The sequence below is a fragment of the Rhynchophorus ferrugineus genome, unplaced genomic scaffold, assembly GCF_030347505.1.
Source record: "Rhynchophorus ferrugineus isolate W39M unplaced genomic scaffold, kcgeb_rfMv2 rfM2, whole genome shotgun sequence".
In the NCBI taxonomy this organism is placed as follows: Eukaryota; Metazoa; Arthropoda; class Insecta; order Coleoptera; family Curculionidae; genus Rhynchophorus; species Rhynchophorus ferrugineus.
This window is the reverse complement of record NW_027472581.1, coordinates 30,675,289-30,689,851: the sequence shown is the minus strand read 5'-3', so window position 1 is coordinate 30,689,851 and position 14,563 is coordinate 30,675,289. Positions and strand designations below refer to the sequence as shown.

General features: G+C 33.3%; 1 protein-coding gene across 1 annotated transcript; it reads left to right on the top strand.

The window, feature by feature from the left end:
• The first annotated feature begins 4,743 nt into the window (after positions 1 to 4,743).
• On the top strand, positions 4,744 to 7,243 carry LOC143190825 (uncharacterized). Its single transcript, XM_076395391.1, has 3 exons — positions 4,744 to 5,539; positions 5,824 to 5,963; positions 7,240 to 7,243. Exons 1-3 carry the CDS (start codon positions 5,039 to 5,041, stop codon positions 7,241 to 7,243), a joined length of 645 nt encoding a protein of 214 aa, XP_076251506.1. The 5' UTR covers positions 4,744 to 5,038.
• Positions 7,244 to 14,563: the final 7,320 nt, after the last annotated feature.

Genomic DNA, 14,563 nt, shown 5'->3' with positions numbered 1-14,563 from the left:
CACTAAGCATGTTTCCTGTAATAAATTAAACAATCAATCTAATCATTTATAAAACCGTGGTCATTAAATTCTGCTACAGTTGTATATAAGAATGCATTGATATAACCTAAAACCAAGATTAAATAGGCATAAATGTGTTTTTTTTTTGTGAAAATTTCCACTCTTATCAATTCAAGTCATTATTGTTGCCGTTTCACCTTTGTCACATTTATTAATGGTTCACCAATAAGAATTTAACATCATAAAATATACTTCGTTGTTTATATGCTTTGTAAAATGTTACAAGACATATTTAAATTGTTAAAACGATTCGCTAGCATAAATAGCCTTTTTTAACTTCTTCAAGAATTTTAATAAAATATTAATCCATATATGTTCTGTAACATTTTAATCTAATTATAACCTACCGTATATTAATAATATAATTTCTCAACAAATTTTATTACTTTACTAGTCGTTGAAAGCGAAATAACTGTAAGTAGTATAACCCGGTTTGAGCCTAATACATCTAGACTTATTTTTAAATATTATATTTATCACTATTAAACAACATGAACAACATGTCATCATGGAATGGTCATTAATCATGTTTCATGTAATAAATTAAAAAATCAATCTAATCAATATTTAAAACCGTGGTCATTAAATCTTGCTGCAGTTACAAATAAGTAAATTGACATTAAAGTATAATTTCAACTTTATGTTAATTATTGTTATAAGGTGTCACATAATAGGACACTATTGGCATATTTTGAAAGGAAATCATAAATTTACATATTGTTTTATTATACTATATTAAAATGCCTTTAAATAACCCAGAACCAATTTCAACTATCGATAAAAGTGTTTTTCTTTTGCGAGAATATCCGTTTATTTCAATACAAGTCATCGTTGCTGCCGATTCACTTTCTCACCTTTAAAAATAGTTCAAAGTAAAAATTACACTTCGTAAGATCTCATAATTTATATGCTTTGTAAAATTTTACTAAACATATTTTAATTATTAAAACCATTTTCCACCATAGGTTGTCTTTTTTTTTCATGTAACAAGATATAATCAAAATGATTAATTACACAGATATACACGGTTTTGGACCTGAGCAACTAAAAGCTGTTTGTAAGGTAAATTGGAGGGCTGACTACAAATTAGCGGCCAGTTTTTTTTAAACTGGCTCTAGTTTTCGAAATATTCAATAAATATATTATTTTTAACTATTAACGGCCATTTATTGAATTAATAAGGATAAATTAAGAATGGACAGGGACTTCGTCGGATTAATATTCAACAATCATCGGTTATTATTATTACTTTCAATTTTCGTTTTATCTTGGTGTAGACGCTCTCCTAGCTCGTCGCTTGTGTCTCCACGATTTGTAGGATAAATCAAGATGTAAATATAAAAAATGTATTTTGAAAGACATTCGAGCTTCAATATTACGGTAGTTTTACTACAAATTGTTTATCAAATTGTACAAATTGTAATCACATGAGTTGAGGTTACCCACAAAGTTGTGAACAACACTTTGAAACTATATAAAAAATACCTATGCTGCTACTTTCACAGGCATGACACATTTTACAAATTTTACGTCAACTATTAGATTTTAGAATATGTACGACAGTTTTTAGAAAAAAAATTGATGAAGTACTGTACAGAGAACACAGTTTTGTTGTCTTGGCTTATTATTATTATTATATATTGGGATTAACTGCACGGCAGACACGAGAGAGACTGTCCCACAGACACAAAAAAAACCAGCAACATTTCGTGAATTGTTCCATGATTGCATTCCAACTAATAGACTAAGAAATTGTAATGAAAATGTAAGTCAATTAATATTTCGATATTAAATATAATTAATTTATTTCTCAAACTTTAGATCACAAAAAATTTTCCATTGATGATCACTGGATTTGATCTTGGCAAAAGCTCTACGTATTGTGTCATAGCAAATAAAGCCTTGATATCATTACAGAAATACATTTAATCTTCTTTTTTGAAAATCTGCAGAATAGCATGATTTCTATTCCTACATAAAGAAACTTGTGTTTTAAGATGAACATATTTTCATTCCTCCACCCATGTCGCAAGCAACTCTGCTTTTTTTCGATAAAATCGAATCACGGATCAAATCATGCAGTACACTTTGTAAATTTAAATGCTTTCCTTTCATAACGAAATCATTTTCATTACTCGCCGAAGATGAAGACAAAGACCTTGAGATATTCTTTACACTTGTACCTGGACTATTATTTATATCTGCTATTTTTTTGCATTTTTGCCAATCGATATTCTTCAAGAAAAAGTAGTCATAATCTACATGCATCTTCTGTTAGGGTGTCCACTTTATAGTTTTGATATACATGCCTTACAACACAATTTAGGTACCCATGGCTTATCAGTGTTTATACAGCAAAACCAATGTACTGCAAATACGCATCTTACCACATCACGAGTGCACTTGAATCTAATTTGCAACGTTGTTTCTGCATTTTCGCACGTTCCAAAACATAATCACGACACAAAAACAATCATGCCCAAGCTCGGAAACTAGAACCAATCTTGACACATGGATCGAAGATTTAAGTTCAACGAATCAAATAAAGTTAAGGATTATTCTTATATGTTTGGGTCCAAAAGTTGATTTGTAACCTTGTATTGTTCTCTTGTTTTATGAGAATTCGAGGGTCACTATTCATATTTTGGGAATTGGGAACACTGCTGTCATGTGAGTCAATAATTTGGATATAAATGTAAAGAAGAATTAGTTACCCAGCATTTTAAAATCAGTTCTAACTTAACTGTTATAGCGTTCGTTTCATTTATATACAAAATATCTTCATAGTCGAAAATGTTGTAGTACTAGGCCTCATAAAAAATCCTATCACGGAAATTGGTATACAAATTTGCACTCAAATAACTATAATGAAAATGAAGAAGGAGAAAAAAAGAAGGAAGAGAATGAAAAGAAAAAAGTGAAAATGAAGGAAATGAAAGTTTATCGAGAGATGATTTAGCCGATAAATGTTTAGGCAGTCATACTCAAAATGCAAATGAAAGATTCAATTGAATAGTTTGGCGATTGGCTACAAAACATTTGCATTCTGTTTTAAAAATCGTTGAGGTCTCGGCGTATTTGGCTATGTGCTTATTTAATGATGGAACTTCCAGCATTTTAATCATTCTGAATCAGCTTACAATTTCTGTTTGTAGCATAAGCTTCAATTATGCCGAAAATGTTGATAATCAACGCACAATCCGACAAAATCGACGCAGATACTGAACAGTAAAGAAACTCGAAAGCTCGAAAAGGACAGCAGAAAACCGAAAATGACATATAGTCTGTTCAATGTTTTTTTAGAAATGCGTAGTGGATATTTGTGACGTCGAAACATTACAATGTTGCCGCATCAACTCTGAGTTTTAGTTAAGTTTGGCTTTGACATACAACAAAATTCTAATCTGGATAAAATACTTAAACAAAAATGTTATCAAATATAATTTATTTTAATATTATAGTACATCTAATACATATATTATCGAAGGACTTAAAACTACAATAAAGAACACAGGTGTAATGTAGGTTAGATTTGTTCTGTTTACATTGAACTCTTTTCCACACCATCCATGAGGTAGAGTTGCTAGGTGCGTCTTTATCCCCGCAGTGTTATCCCCCGGGAAGATTAAATTCCACCTAATTAACAATTTTATATCTGAAAAACATATTTTACTTTCATTCGAGAGTATATTTACTTTTTACTTTTAGTTCCTGTTTCCTTCGATAGTGTGTTTACTTGGAAAGTCATCTTGGTATCACCGTACTTTTATTTCTTCTGCTATATAGGTAGTGCACCATTCTTGATAAAATTAATCACCGAATTCTGTCTAATACATTTACCATATCTACAAAACAGTTAGTATTCATTCTCTCTTTATATGTTCCAACCTAATGCTTACGTTTAATTTTGAACAATTACTATCGTATATGGGCACACAAATCTTTCACGCCCTAGAATACCATTTTCTACAGTTATATTCAATTAATTATGTGCATACCTTTTGTTGTTTCCACTCTTATTACTCTGTCTCAGAAATTTACAGCATTGTAGAGTATTATCACATATCGACAAAGTTTCCTTCGGTCACTTTCACTTTACGACTCGCTGCCTAATTCAATCACTAAACGGTTAATTTCTAATCTGTCTAAAACATCCAAACCGAAAGTGTTTTGGTTGACAATGATTCCTTCCACATATCCAAACAGTTGTTGATGAATATCCTTCTCAACCAGCAATATATCTGCAATTAATCTTGTATATAAAAATGAATCGCAAAATGTGTTGGTAAGCGCATAACTCAACAACGCCTGGACCAATTTGGCCAAATCTTTTTTTAAAATGTTCGTTGAAGTTCAAGGATGGTTTTTACGGCGAGAAAAATTAGAATTATTGCTGGAAAAATCCTAAAAATAGCCCTTTTCTTTTTCCCATAAAAATGATTTGTAACTAAAACGTAGTCAATTTGAGCTTTATTGCTATGGTATAAAGTTCATATTAAATTACAAGCACTCACTGTTGTCTAAGCAATGTAGGTGTGTTCCTAACGTCAAAGATCATATCTATCAAAACAATGTGCGTGTGTGCGTTGGAGCACAGAATACATAGTTGGAGGAGTTTAATGTCGCGTTCCGAAACTCGCGTTTCTTTTGTATTAGTTTCGGCACGCGAGATAAAATGCATCAGTTTCCACGTCATTACATCAGTCAAACAAAAATCGCGTTACCAACAGTGTTTTATTATTTTTAATATCCATATTTTAAATAAATAAAACAATTCGTACGGCTTAAAAGGATTTGAGTTCAAGTCATATCAAATTAAAAAAAAAAAAGTTGTCTGTTACAGATGACTTTTGACAGATGACAGATGAATTGTCAACTGATACACGAAACAAATTCGTATATCGTGTTTTGTGCAGAGTGTTTAGTTAGTTAGTGTTTGTTTAGTTCGTGATTAGTGAAAAAATAATTTATATTTGATATGCCTCCTATAAGACGAAGCAATTTAGGTAGAAGAACCAGAAATGCTATAAACCAAGCTAATTACCGATCTAATCGTACTGCACAAGAACGTGACGACGGAAATGAACGTGAAACAATTCGGATATCACAAACGCGTGAAGCGCGAGCGCGACATTCAACTAATAATCGCGCAAGTTTGAATCGAGCTGCTTTCAGTTACGATGTGTCAATTGACTACAGTAACTACCAATGTGTTGTTATTGGTTCTATGAACTTGGTTTGCTCACACTGTAAGGCATTAAAATACAAAAACGAAGCCAATGGATTGTGTTGCGCAAATGGTAAAGTGAAATTGATACCATTGGATCCACCACCAGAACCATTGTACTCATTGGTTTCAGGAATAGGAACAGATTCTATACACTTTTTGACACATATCCAACAATATAACAATTGCTTTCAAATGACTTCATTTGGGGCAATAAATGCAGTTCGGGAAAATTTTATGCCAACTTTCAAGGTATGTATTACAGCAGTTACTCATAATTATTTTAGCGAACAAAATTTTCTGTCACCAAAGTTAAGATGTGTTACTAATCTTCAATTTCTTAATCATTACGAAATATATCACTTAGTCATCATATTATATGGTGATTCAGTTTCAGTGACACTTTTATTATATTTTATATTTGATAGATATTAGTTAAAACTAAATATATACTTTTTAAGATCAAATATTATTTAAGTTTGATCACTGACAATCCATTAATTTATACCACACCATAATATTTTTTTTATTTACAGATACAAGGGCAAATATATCACAGAGCAGGTTCACTGTTACCAGTGTCAGATAGCGACAACAAATTCCTGCAAATTTATTTTATGGGCATTTCACCACAAGAAATTGATCTGCGTTGTGCACATAACAATTTAGTAAAGAGGTCTATTGTAGAACAATTACAAACTTTATTTCATCAACACAATCAATTGATTATATTGTTTAAAACTGCCCTGGATCTGATGCCATCCGATAATCACAAAATTGTAATCAGAGCTGATAAAACACCTGCAGGTCAACATACAAGACGTTTTAATGCACCAACTATTGATGAAGTTGCTATCGTTGTAGTTGGAGAAAATTTGGAATCCCGTGATATTGTTTTACATCGTCGGAATGATCAATTACAACGTATAAAGGAAACACACCGCTCATATGATGCACTGCAATATCCCATTATATTTTGGCAAGGTGAAGATGGCTACGATTTATCAATAAAAATGATAAATCCCATTACAGGTAACTAAAATATTAGTTTAGCTGTGGCGATAATATCTCAGTCACTATATTATGTATTTGAATGTTATTAAAACAAAATCTGTTCACAGGTTCTGAAACCAACAAAAAAGTCAGTTCAATGAACTATTATTCATACCGCCTAATGATTCGGGAAAATGAAGATAATGACATATTGAGATGTCGGCGATTATATCACAAATATGTTGTTGACATGTATGTTAAAATTGAAACGGAGAGATTAACATTCATCAGGTTGAATCAAACCAAACTCCGATCTGAAGAGTATATTCACCTTCGAGATGCGATTAATACTGATGGAAATGCACAGAATGTCGGTTGGATGACTATTCTTCCAGCAACATACATCGGAAGCCCTCGGCATATGCACGAATATGCTCAAGATGCCATGTCGTATGTTCGTCAATATGGTACAGCAGATTTGTTCATCACATTTACATGCAATCCGCAATGGATAGAAATTAAGCAGGAGTTATTCCCTGGGCAATCACACATTGATCGTCATGATATTACAGCCAGAGTCTTTAGACAAAAGTTGAAATCTTTAATGAATTTCATCGTAAAACATAATGTGAGAGACGGACATTTGGTGAGACACGCTGCTGGATGTATTCTGTGGAGTGGCAGAAACGAGGATTGCCACATGCACACATTTTGATTTGGTTGGTTGAAAAGATAAGGCCAAATGAAGTTGATGCAGTGATATCAGCTGAAATCCCTAATGTACAAGTAGATCCTGGATTGCATGAGGTAGTTATCAAAAACATGATACATGGTCCCTGTGGAACTCTTAATCAAAATTCACCGTGTATGATGGATGGTAAATGTTCAAAACGATATCCACGGACATTAATATCGGAAACAATTACTGGTAATGACGGTTATCCATTGTATCGTCGCAGATAGACAGCAGACAATGGCAAATCAACAAATGTCAAATTAAATCAACAAGATATTGAAATAGATAATCGTTGGATTGTTCCATATTCACCCATTTTATCAAAGACATTCAAAGCACACATCAACGTTGAATCTTGCCATTCAGTGAAATCGATTAAATACATTTGCAAATATGTAACCAAAGGGAGTAATATGGCTGTGATTGGAATTGGTGCAGAGAATTCTAATGATGAAGTTACCCAATACCAAATGGGCCGCTATGTCAGTAGTAATGAAGCAGTTTGGCGAATATTTTCTTTTCCTATTCATGAGAGACACCCTTCTGTTGTTCACTTAGCTGTGCATTTAGAAAATGGACAAAGAGTGTATTTTACAGCACAGAACGCAGTACAAAGAGCTGCTCAGCCACCATCTACTACATTAACCAGTTTTTTTGAAACATGCCAAAACGATGATTTCGCACAAACATTGCTATATTCTGAAATGCCAAAATATTATACCTGGAATCAATCCTCAAGGAGATTTATACGACGGAAACAAGGAAAACCAGTTCCAGGATATACAGATGTATATTCCACCGATGCGATTGGCCGGATTTATTCAGTACATCCAAGCAATGATGAATGTTTTTATTTACGACTGCTATTAGTCAATGTACGTGGCCCAACATCATTCCAACAGTTACGAACTGTTGATGGTGAATTGTGTGGATCCTACAGAGAAGCCTGTCAACGTTTGCAATTACTTGAAAATGACGCTCATTGGGATCAAACTCTCAATGATGCTGTAATATCATCACACGCTCATCAAATACGAACATTGTTTTCTATAATCATATCTACATGCTTCCCATCAAACCCAATTGATTTGTGGATGAAGTACAAAGATTATATGTGTGATGATATTTTGTATCAAATACGGAATAGAATGGGAAATCCAAATATACAAATCAGTGAAGAAATTTACAATGAAGCATTGATTTCAATTGAGGACATGTGCTTGATAATGTCAAACAAACTATTAATACAATTAGGCCTGACCGCGCCCAATCGTCCAATGCATGACGCTTTTAACCAAGAGTTGCATCGAGAAAGACTGTATGATCTCAACGCTTTGAAAGAATTAATTCAAACAAATCTTCCACTGTTAAATGAACAACAGAAGTATGTATTTGAAACTCTTATGAAAGTAACAAATGATGAAACTGGAGGGATTTACTTCTTAGATGCACCTGGTGGTACAGGAAAAACTTTTTTGATTTCATTAATATTAGCAACAATTCGCTCACAAAATAAAATTGCACTTGCACTCGCTTCGTCGGGAATCGCAGCAACTTTGCTTGAAGGTGGTCGAACAGCCCATTCAGCACTAAAATTGCCATTAAATATGCAAAGCAATGAAACTCCAACCTGCAACGTTTCGAAGAACTCTGCAATGGCAAAGGTTTTGCAGCAATGTAAATTGATTGTTTGGGATGAATGCACGATGGCACATAAAAAATCTTTGGAGGCTTTAGACAGAACCTTAAAAGATCTACGTAGCAATAATAACCGATTTGGTGGTGCAATGATTTTATTAGCAGGAGATTTTCGTCAAACATTGCCAGTGATTCCACGATCAACGCCAGCTGATGAACTCAATGCATGTCTAAAGTCCTCCAATTTGTGGAAACATGTTAAAGTACTTCATTTAAGCAAGAATATGCGTGTCGAGTTGCAAAATGACCAATCTGGAAACATATTCTCTAAACAACTCATTGACATTGGTAATGGCAAATTTCCTATAGACATGTTGACTGGCTGCATTAACTTTCCTCAAAGTTTTTGTCAGTTAAGTCGATCAAAAAAACTCGAACTTATTCAGAAGGTGTTTCCAGATGTTTCTCAAAATTACAGAAACCATGATTGGTTGAGCGAACGAGCTATACTGGCTGCAAAAAACATAGATGTAAATGAATTAAATTTCAAAATTCAAGAACAAATTACAGGCGAATTGAGGATATATAAATCAGTTGATTCGGCTACTAATCAAGATGATGTAGTCAACTATCCACCGGAATTTTTAAACTCGCTGGATTTGCCAGGATTGCCACCTCACAATCTTACAAAGGAAAGTATAAAGGAGAAGATGTTCTCATACCGCGCATCCCAATGATTCCGACTGATGTGCCATTTGAGTTTACACGACTACAGTTTCCAGTGCGCTTGCTTTTGCTATGACTATAAACAAGTCCCAGGGGCAACCATTAAGTGTTTGTGGTATTAATCTAGAAAACCCATGTTTCTCACATGGTCAATTGTATGTTGCCTGACCCCGTGTTGGAAAACCATCAGATTTGTTTATCTATGCGCCAGGTAATCAAACAAAAAACATCGTATACCACAAAGCACTACTATGATAATAATAATAATAATTATAATTCACATGATTAACAATAAAGCGATTACTTACTTTTCAATCCTTATATATGTTTTATTTAATTATTTTTTATTCACAACGCCCTATCACCAGGGTGATGGTTCTGTTCAGGAGAATTTTTTAAAATACGTAGGCACAAAAACTGCCACATTACAAATCTTTTTGACAGGACGAAGTCTGTCGGGTCAGCTAGTATATATATATATTAAGTAAATATTTAATTTAGTATTTCCAGTCTCCATTTCATATTTACTAGAATTACTTAATAATGCTAATTTGGTTTCAATTTATTAATTTTAGTTAAGAAATTCAATTTAACTGATTGTTTCTCCTTAGCAGCTTAATATTTATCAAGATTTAGTAGTATCAATATTTACCTGTCTAACGAATTTTACTGCTAAGAACGAGCCCCGATTACTTGGTTCCTGTCCGAAATTAGTGATTAGAGACGTAATCTGTTCTTGACTAGGGATGTTCGATATTCATCGATGGTGAATATATATCGATATTTAGCTGAGAAACATCAATGTTTTGACATCAATATGATGTGATGACTTCAATATCATCGAAAAATCGATGTTATAAGAATAAAATATCGAAACGTCAATTATTCTTAATTTGGCAGAAGTTTCTGAGATTTTACGATACAGAAATAGAAATAACTACTGGAAATATATGCGTTGAAAAATATGTATCCTGTAGTAAAGCAATACCACTTAGCAGATTATCTATTAACAAAAAATACTGGGAATGTTCATATTTTTATAATATCGATTATTTCTGTTTCTGACTAACTATCTATTACTTCGGCATTTTAAACCAGAGTATAACCCAGAGAATAATAAAGAAGAGAATAATAAACAGTAATTTAAAATTTATTAAAAGAATCAAAACACTAAAACAACCATTTTGTTACCTGTAGTTATAACTGCAACTAATGTTTTGAACAATTTTCCAAACGTTTAACAACCAGACGACTTTTATAGGCTGATTAGGATACTTGTTCAAACATATCTAATACCGCTGTATCCCTTTCTAACTAGAATAAAATGGAAAGGAAAATATTGTCTGATTTTAAAACGAATTTACAAACTGCAATAGGCAATACATTATACATTGATGGCGTAATTTCACTGCTACTATGGATGGATTATAAATCACATATTAATATTTAGTTAACAGTTATTTAAATTATACACAATAATCTGCCCCTAATCTGTTTCATTCGATGTCTTTTTCAGAATAGTTTCTCGGAGGAAAGACAAACAGGTCTGCCCAGAGAGTTACTTCAAAAATTAGACAATGAAAGGTACAAAGTTAACGATGAAGAGGAAGTTAGTTCTTGTGTCATATGCCTGGAATGTTACAAAAGGCTACAAAAACTAATCATTTTTCCATGCGGGCACCGTTTCCATAAAACCTGCGGTGAGCGATGGCTCAAAGTAATGCCCTTTGAATTAGATACAATATTCCGTACAGATTGAACAAAAATTTTTATTTTCAGAACAATACGACCTGCCCGGTGTGCCGTGATGACGTTATCACACATATGATCCGTAATATTAGAGCCAAAATGTATAATTTCTGAATTATATTGTTGTTATTAGTTATTTATATTAATTGAACATAATAAAATATTTTTAAAAATCCGTAAACCGAAATCCTTATTCTATATCTATAACTGTTATGGCTAACTCCATAAACAACCAAGACAAAAAACATACATACATATTCGCTATATTGTATGTAACAAGATTTTTTTAAATTAATCTCCTAGAATGTCAGCAATCTGCCCATGGGTAACAAGTATTATTATATGATTTCAGTTATGCAATATAACTATCCTGATATGTAGTAAATCACTTCAGTAAGTGATCTACTGTACAACTTATAATCTAAATCTTGTTCTAGATACTATTCTAACTTATTTTAAAGTAGGTCCTAACTTATTCTAAAAACTATTCTAGCTTATTCTAGAGATTATTAAATCTCAGTCTATGTGCTATTAATTAGTTCGTATGGCAGTTTGCGTTTGAGCCCACGCACTCCACTATCATCGCGCACATTGAACTGTTGGGCGAGTGCATTGGGATGCACAAATTGTCTTTCTTCTCAATAACACTCCGAATCACACTCGATACGGGTTCTATAGGGATATCGATGAATCAGTTTGTTGGACACGTAATATGGGGCATCGACGATGACTCGCAACACTTTATTCTCGAACCTCTGGAGGATATCTATGTTAGATTTGCTAGTAGTACCCCACAGTTCAATACCATAGATCCAAATGGGCTTAAGTATTGACTTATACAGCAAATCCTTATTATCTAATGATAATTTAGATTTACGCCCTATCAGCCAATACATTTGGTCTAGTTTAATCCCAAGTTGTTTGCGTTTTGTAACCATATGCTTTACCATGTCAGAGGTCGATCGAAATGCATTCCCAGATATTTAACGTTGTCCGCTTGCGAAAGTTGTTGATTATTCAATTTTACTGAGAGACATGTTCCTCTAAAAGGGATAAATGTCACATGGATAGATATTGTCTCATTTGCTTTGATACGTCATATTTTCAACCACAATTCGACTTTGTTAAGATGAAGTTGGAGGTTTCTTGTGACTGATATTAGATCCTCGTGTGATTAAAAACCGCTGTATCGTCAGTATATCTTGCAACAATAGTGTTTCTTGAGGTAGGTAGGTCAGCTGTATACATAAGATATAAAAATGGGCCAAGAACTCTGCCCTGCGGAACACACGAATATACGGGCTGTAGCACCCTGTTTGACAATAAAATGTGTGTCTGTGAGGTACGATTTCAGCAATTAAAAGTGCGTATGGGGCAAAAGCTTTTTCAATTTAACATGCAGTCAAGTGTGCCACACCTTGTCGAAGGCCTGTGAAATATCGAGAAATGCAGCAGAGCAATATTTTTTATCGTTCAATTTTTTGTTAATTTGGTTGACTAATGTATGTATTTGTTCTGTTGTTCCGTATTTATTACGGAAGCCAAATTGATGGTCTGGAATAATATCTATCTCCTCTGCGATTATTCGAAGGCTCTTAATGTATAATTTTTCGAATAATTTGGAGATCACAGGTAACAGGCTTATAGGACGATAAGAGGAGACGTCTACTGATTTTTTCCTAGGTTTAAGAATCATAATGATTTGAGTCATTTTCCAAATGCTAGGAAAGTAATTAAGTCTTAGCATGCCATTAAATATGAAGGTTATTAATTTGATACACTTTCCTGGCAATTCTTTTAAGATTCTTCCAATTATTAGGTCAAAACCAGCAGCTTTTTTAGAATAGATTTCTTTATGTATTGTTTGTTTTACTTGTTTAACAGTAAATTTCTCATGTGGCAGATCCATTTGAAATGGAGTGCTAAGAAAGTCAACTATGTTATTTTCTTCTGTTGCGGATAATTTCAGACGGGTACGCATTAAATACTGTCTTCAGATATTTAGAGTAAACTTCCGCTTTATCTTTATCATTCCTAGCGTAGGTATTGTTGTCAATTTTAATGGGAGGATTATGTTGTTGAGGTTTTTTAATTTTTTTTTTGTTAGTTTCCAGAGAAAATATTCCGTTGCATCACTTGCCGTTAAGTTTTCTAAATAGTTTTGAATTCCTTGATTTTTTTCCTTATTTATTAGCTCTTTCAGCTCTTTTGTTGTCTTGTTGAATTTTCTCTTGTTTTCTTCTGTTCTCGTTTGATTTCTCGCAAGTTTCTCTTTTCAGCAATTTTATATTCAATCATAGATGAAACATAATTAAACTTTTGATATGTAGCTCTATTAGGTGTTGCGTACCATGCGGCCTCTTGTATACTTTTTGTTATATCTTTTGGTGCTATTTCTGTATCTTTTTCTGTTTTGAGAGGTAAATTTAAAGATTCACACTCTAATTTCTCTCTAAATAATGACCATTTGGTTTTGGTGTTATGCAAAAAGGTAGTTTTTTTTGTTGAGAATATTTGAGTTCACTGTTATAATAACTGGTAAGTGATCAGATGATAGATCGAAGCATGATTCAGCTTTGCACGTTTTTGTGTCAATATTTTTTGTAACACAACAGTCTATGGTATCGGGAATTTTATTTCTATCTGACGGCCAATATGTTGGCTCACCAGTAGAGATATAATCCCCTCCGGCCATGAATTTATTACCCAGGGTGTTAAAGAAACCGTGATATTGTTTTGCCTTGTTGTTGTGTTTAGGTGGACAATAGATAGCACTCATTGTTAATGGCCAGTGTACTTCTTCAGTGGTTTCACTGGTGGCTTGTAAATTTTCCTCGCTGAATTTCTCTCTTTTTCAGTGTTTAATGTTTTCAAGAATAATTATAGATATTCCTCCATGTGCTTTATCATTTGGATGTTTTGGGTGATACAGTTTGTATTTCGAACCCATCATTACCCATCATTTCCTCTAATTTACTAATAGTACTTACAGGTTCAGTGGTGATTGGCTTTGTATGCGTGTTAGGTTGGGTCTGACTATTGGTTACTGCATCTGCCTATGATATATGAGGGTGTTGTATTGATGCTTTAGGCGAATTAAATGGTATGGACTGTTTTGGTGGCTGTAAGTTTCTTTTTTCTCTCTGTGCTGGATAAAATTTTTGCTAAAAAATTTGCAGGATGGTCACCGTCACAGTTGACGCATTTTGTCGCGTTGTTGTCGCATGCTCTCCTGCGCGTTTCACAGATCTATACAACTTGCGACAGTATGTTTTGGTATGTCCATATGCTTGGTATCTGGCGCATTATGGGATGATGCTTTTTATGTATGGTGGCTCGCATTTAATGACATTGTGGTCTAAGTAGTCCCATAATCTCGTAATCGTGTTTATTATTTTCTCTTGGTTTAAAATCATTGATGTTTAATATTATGT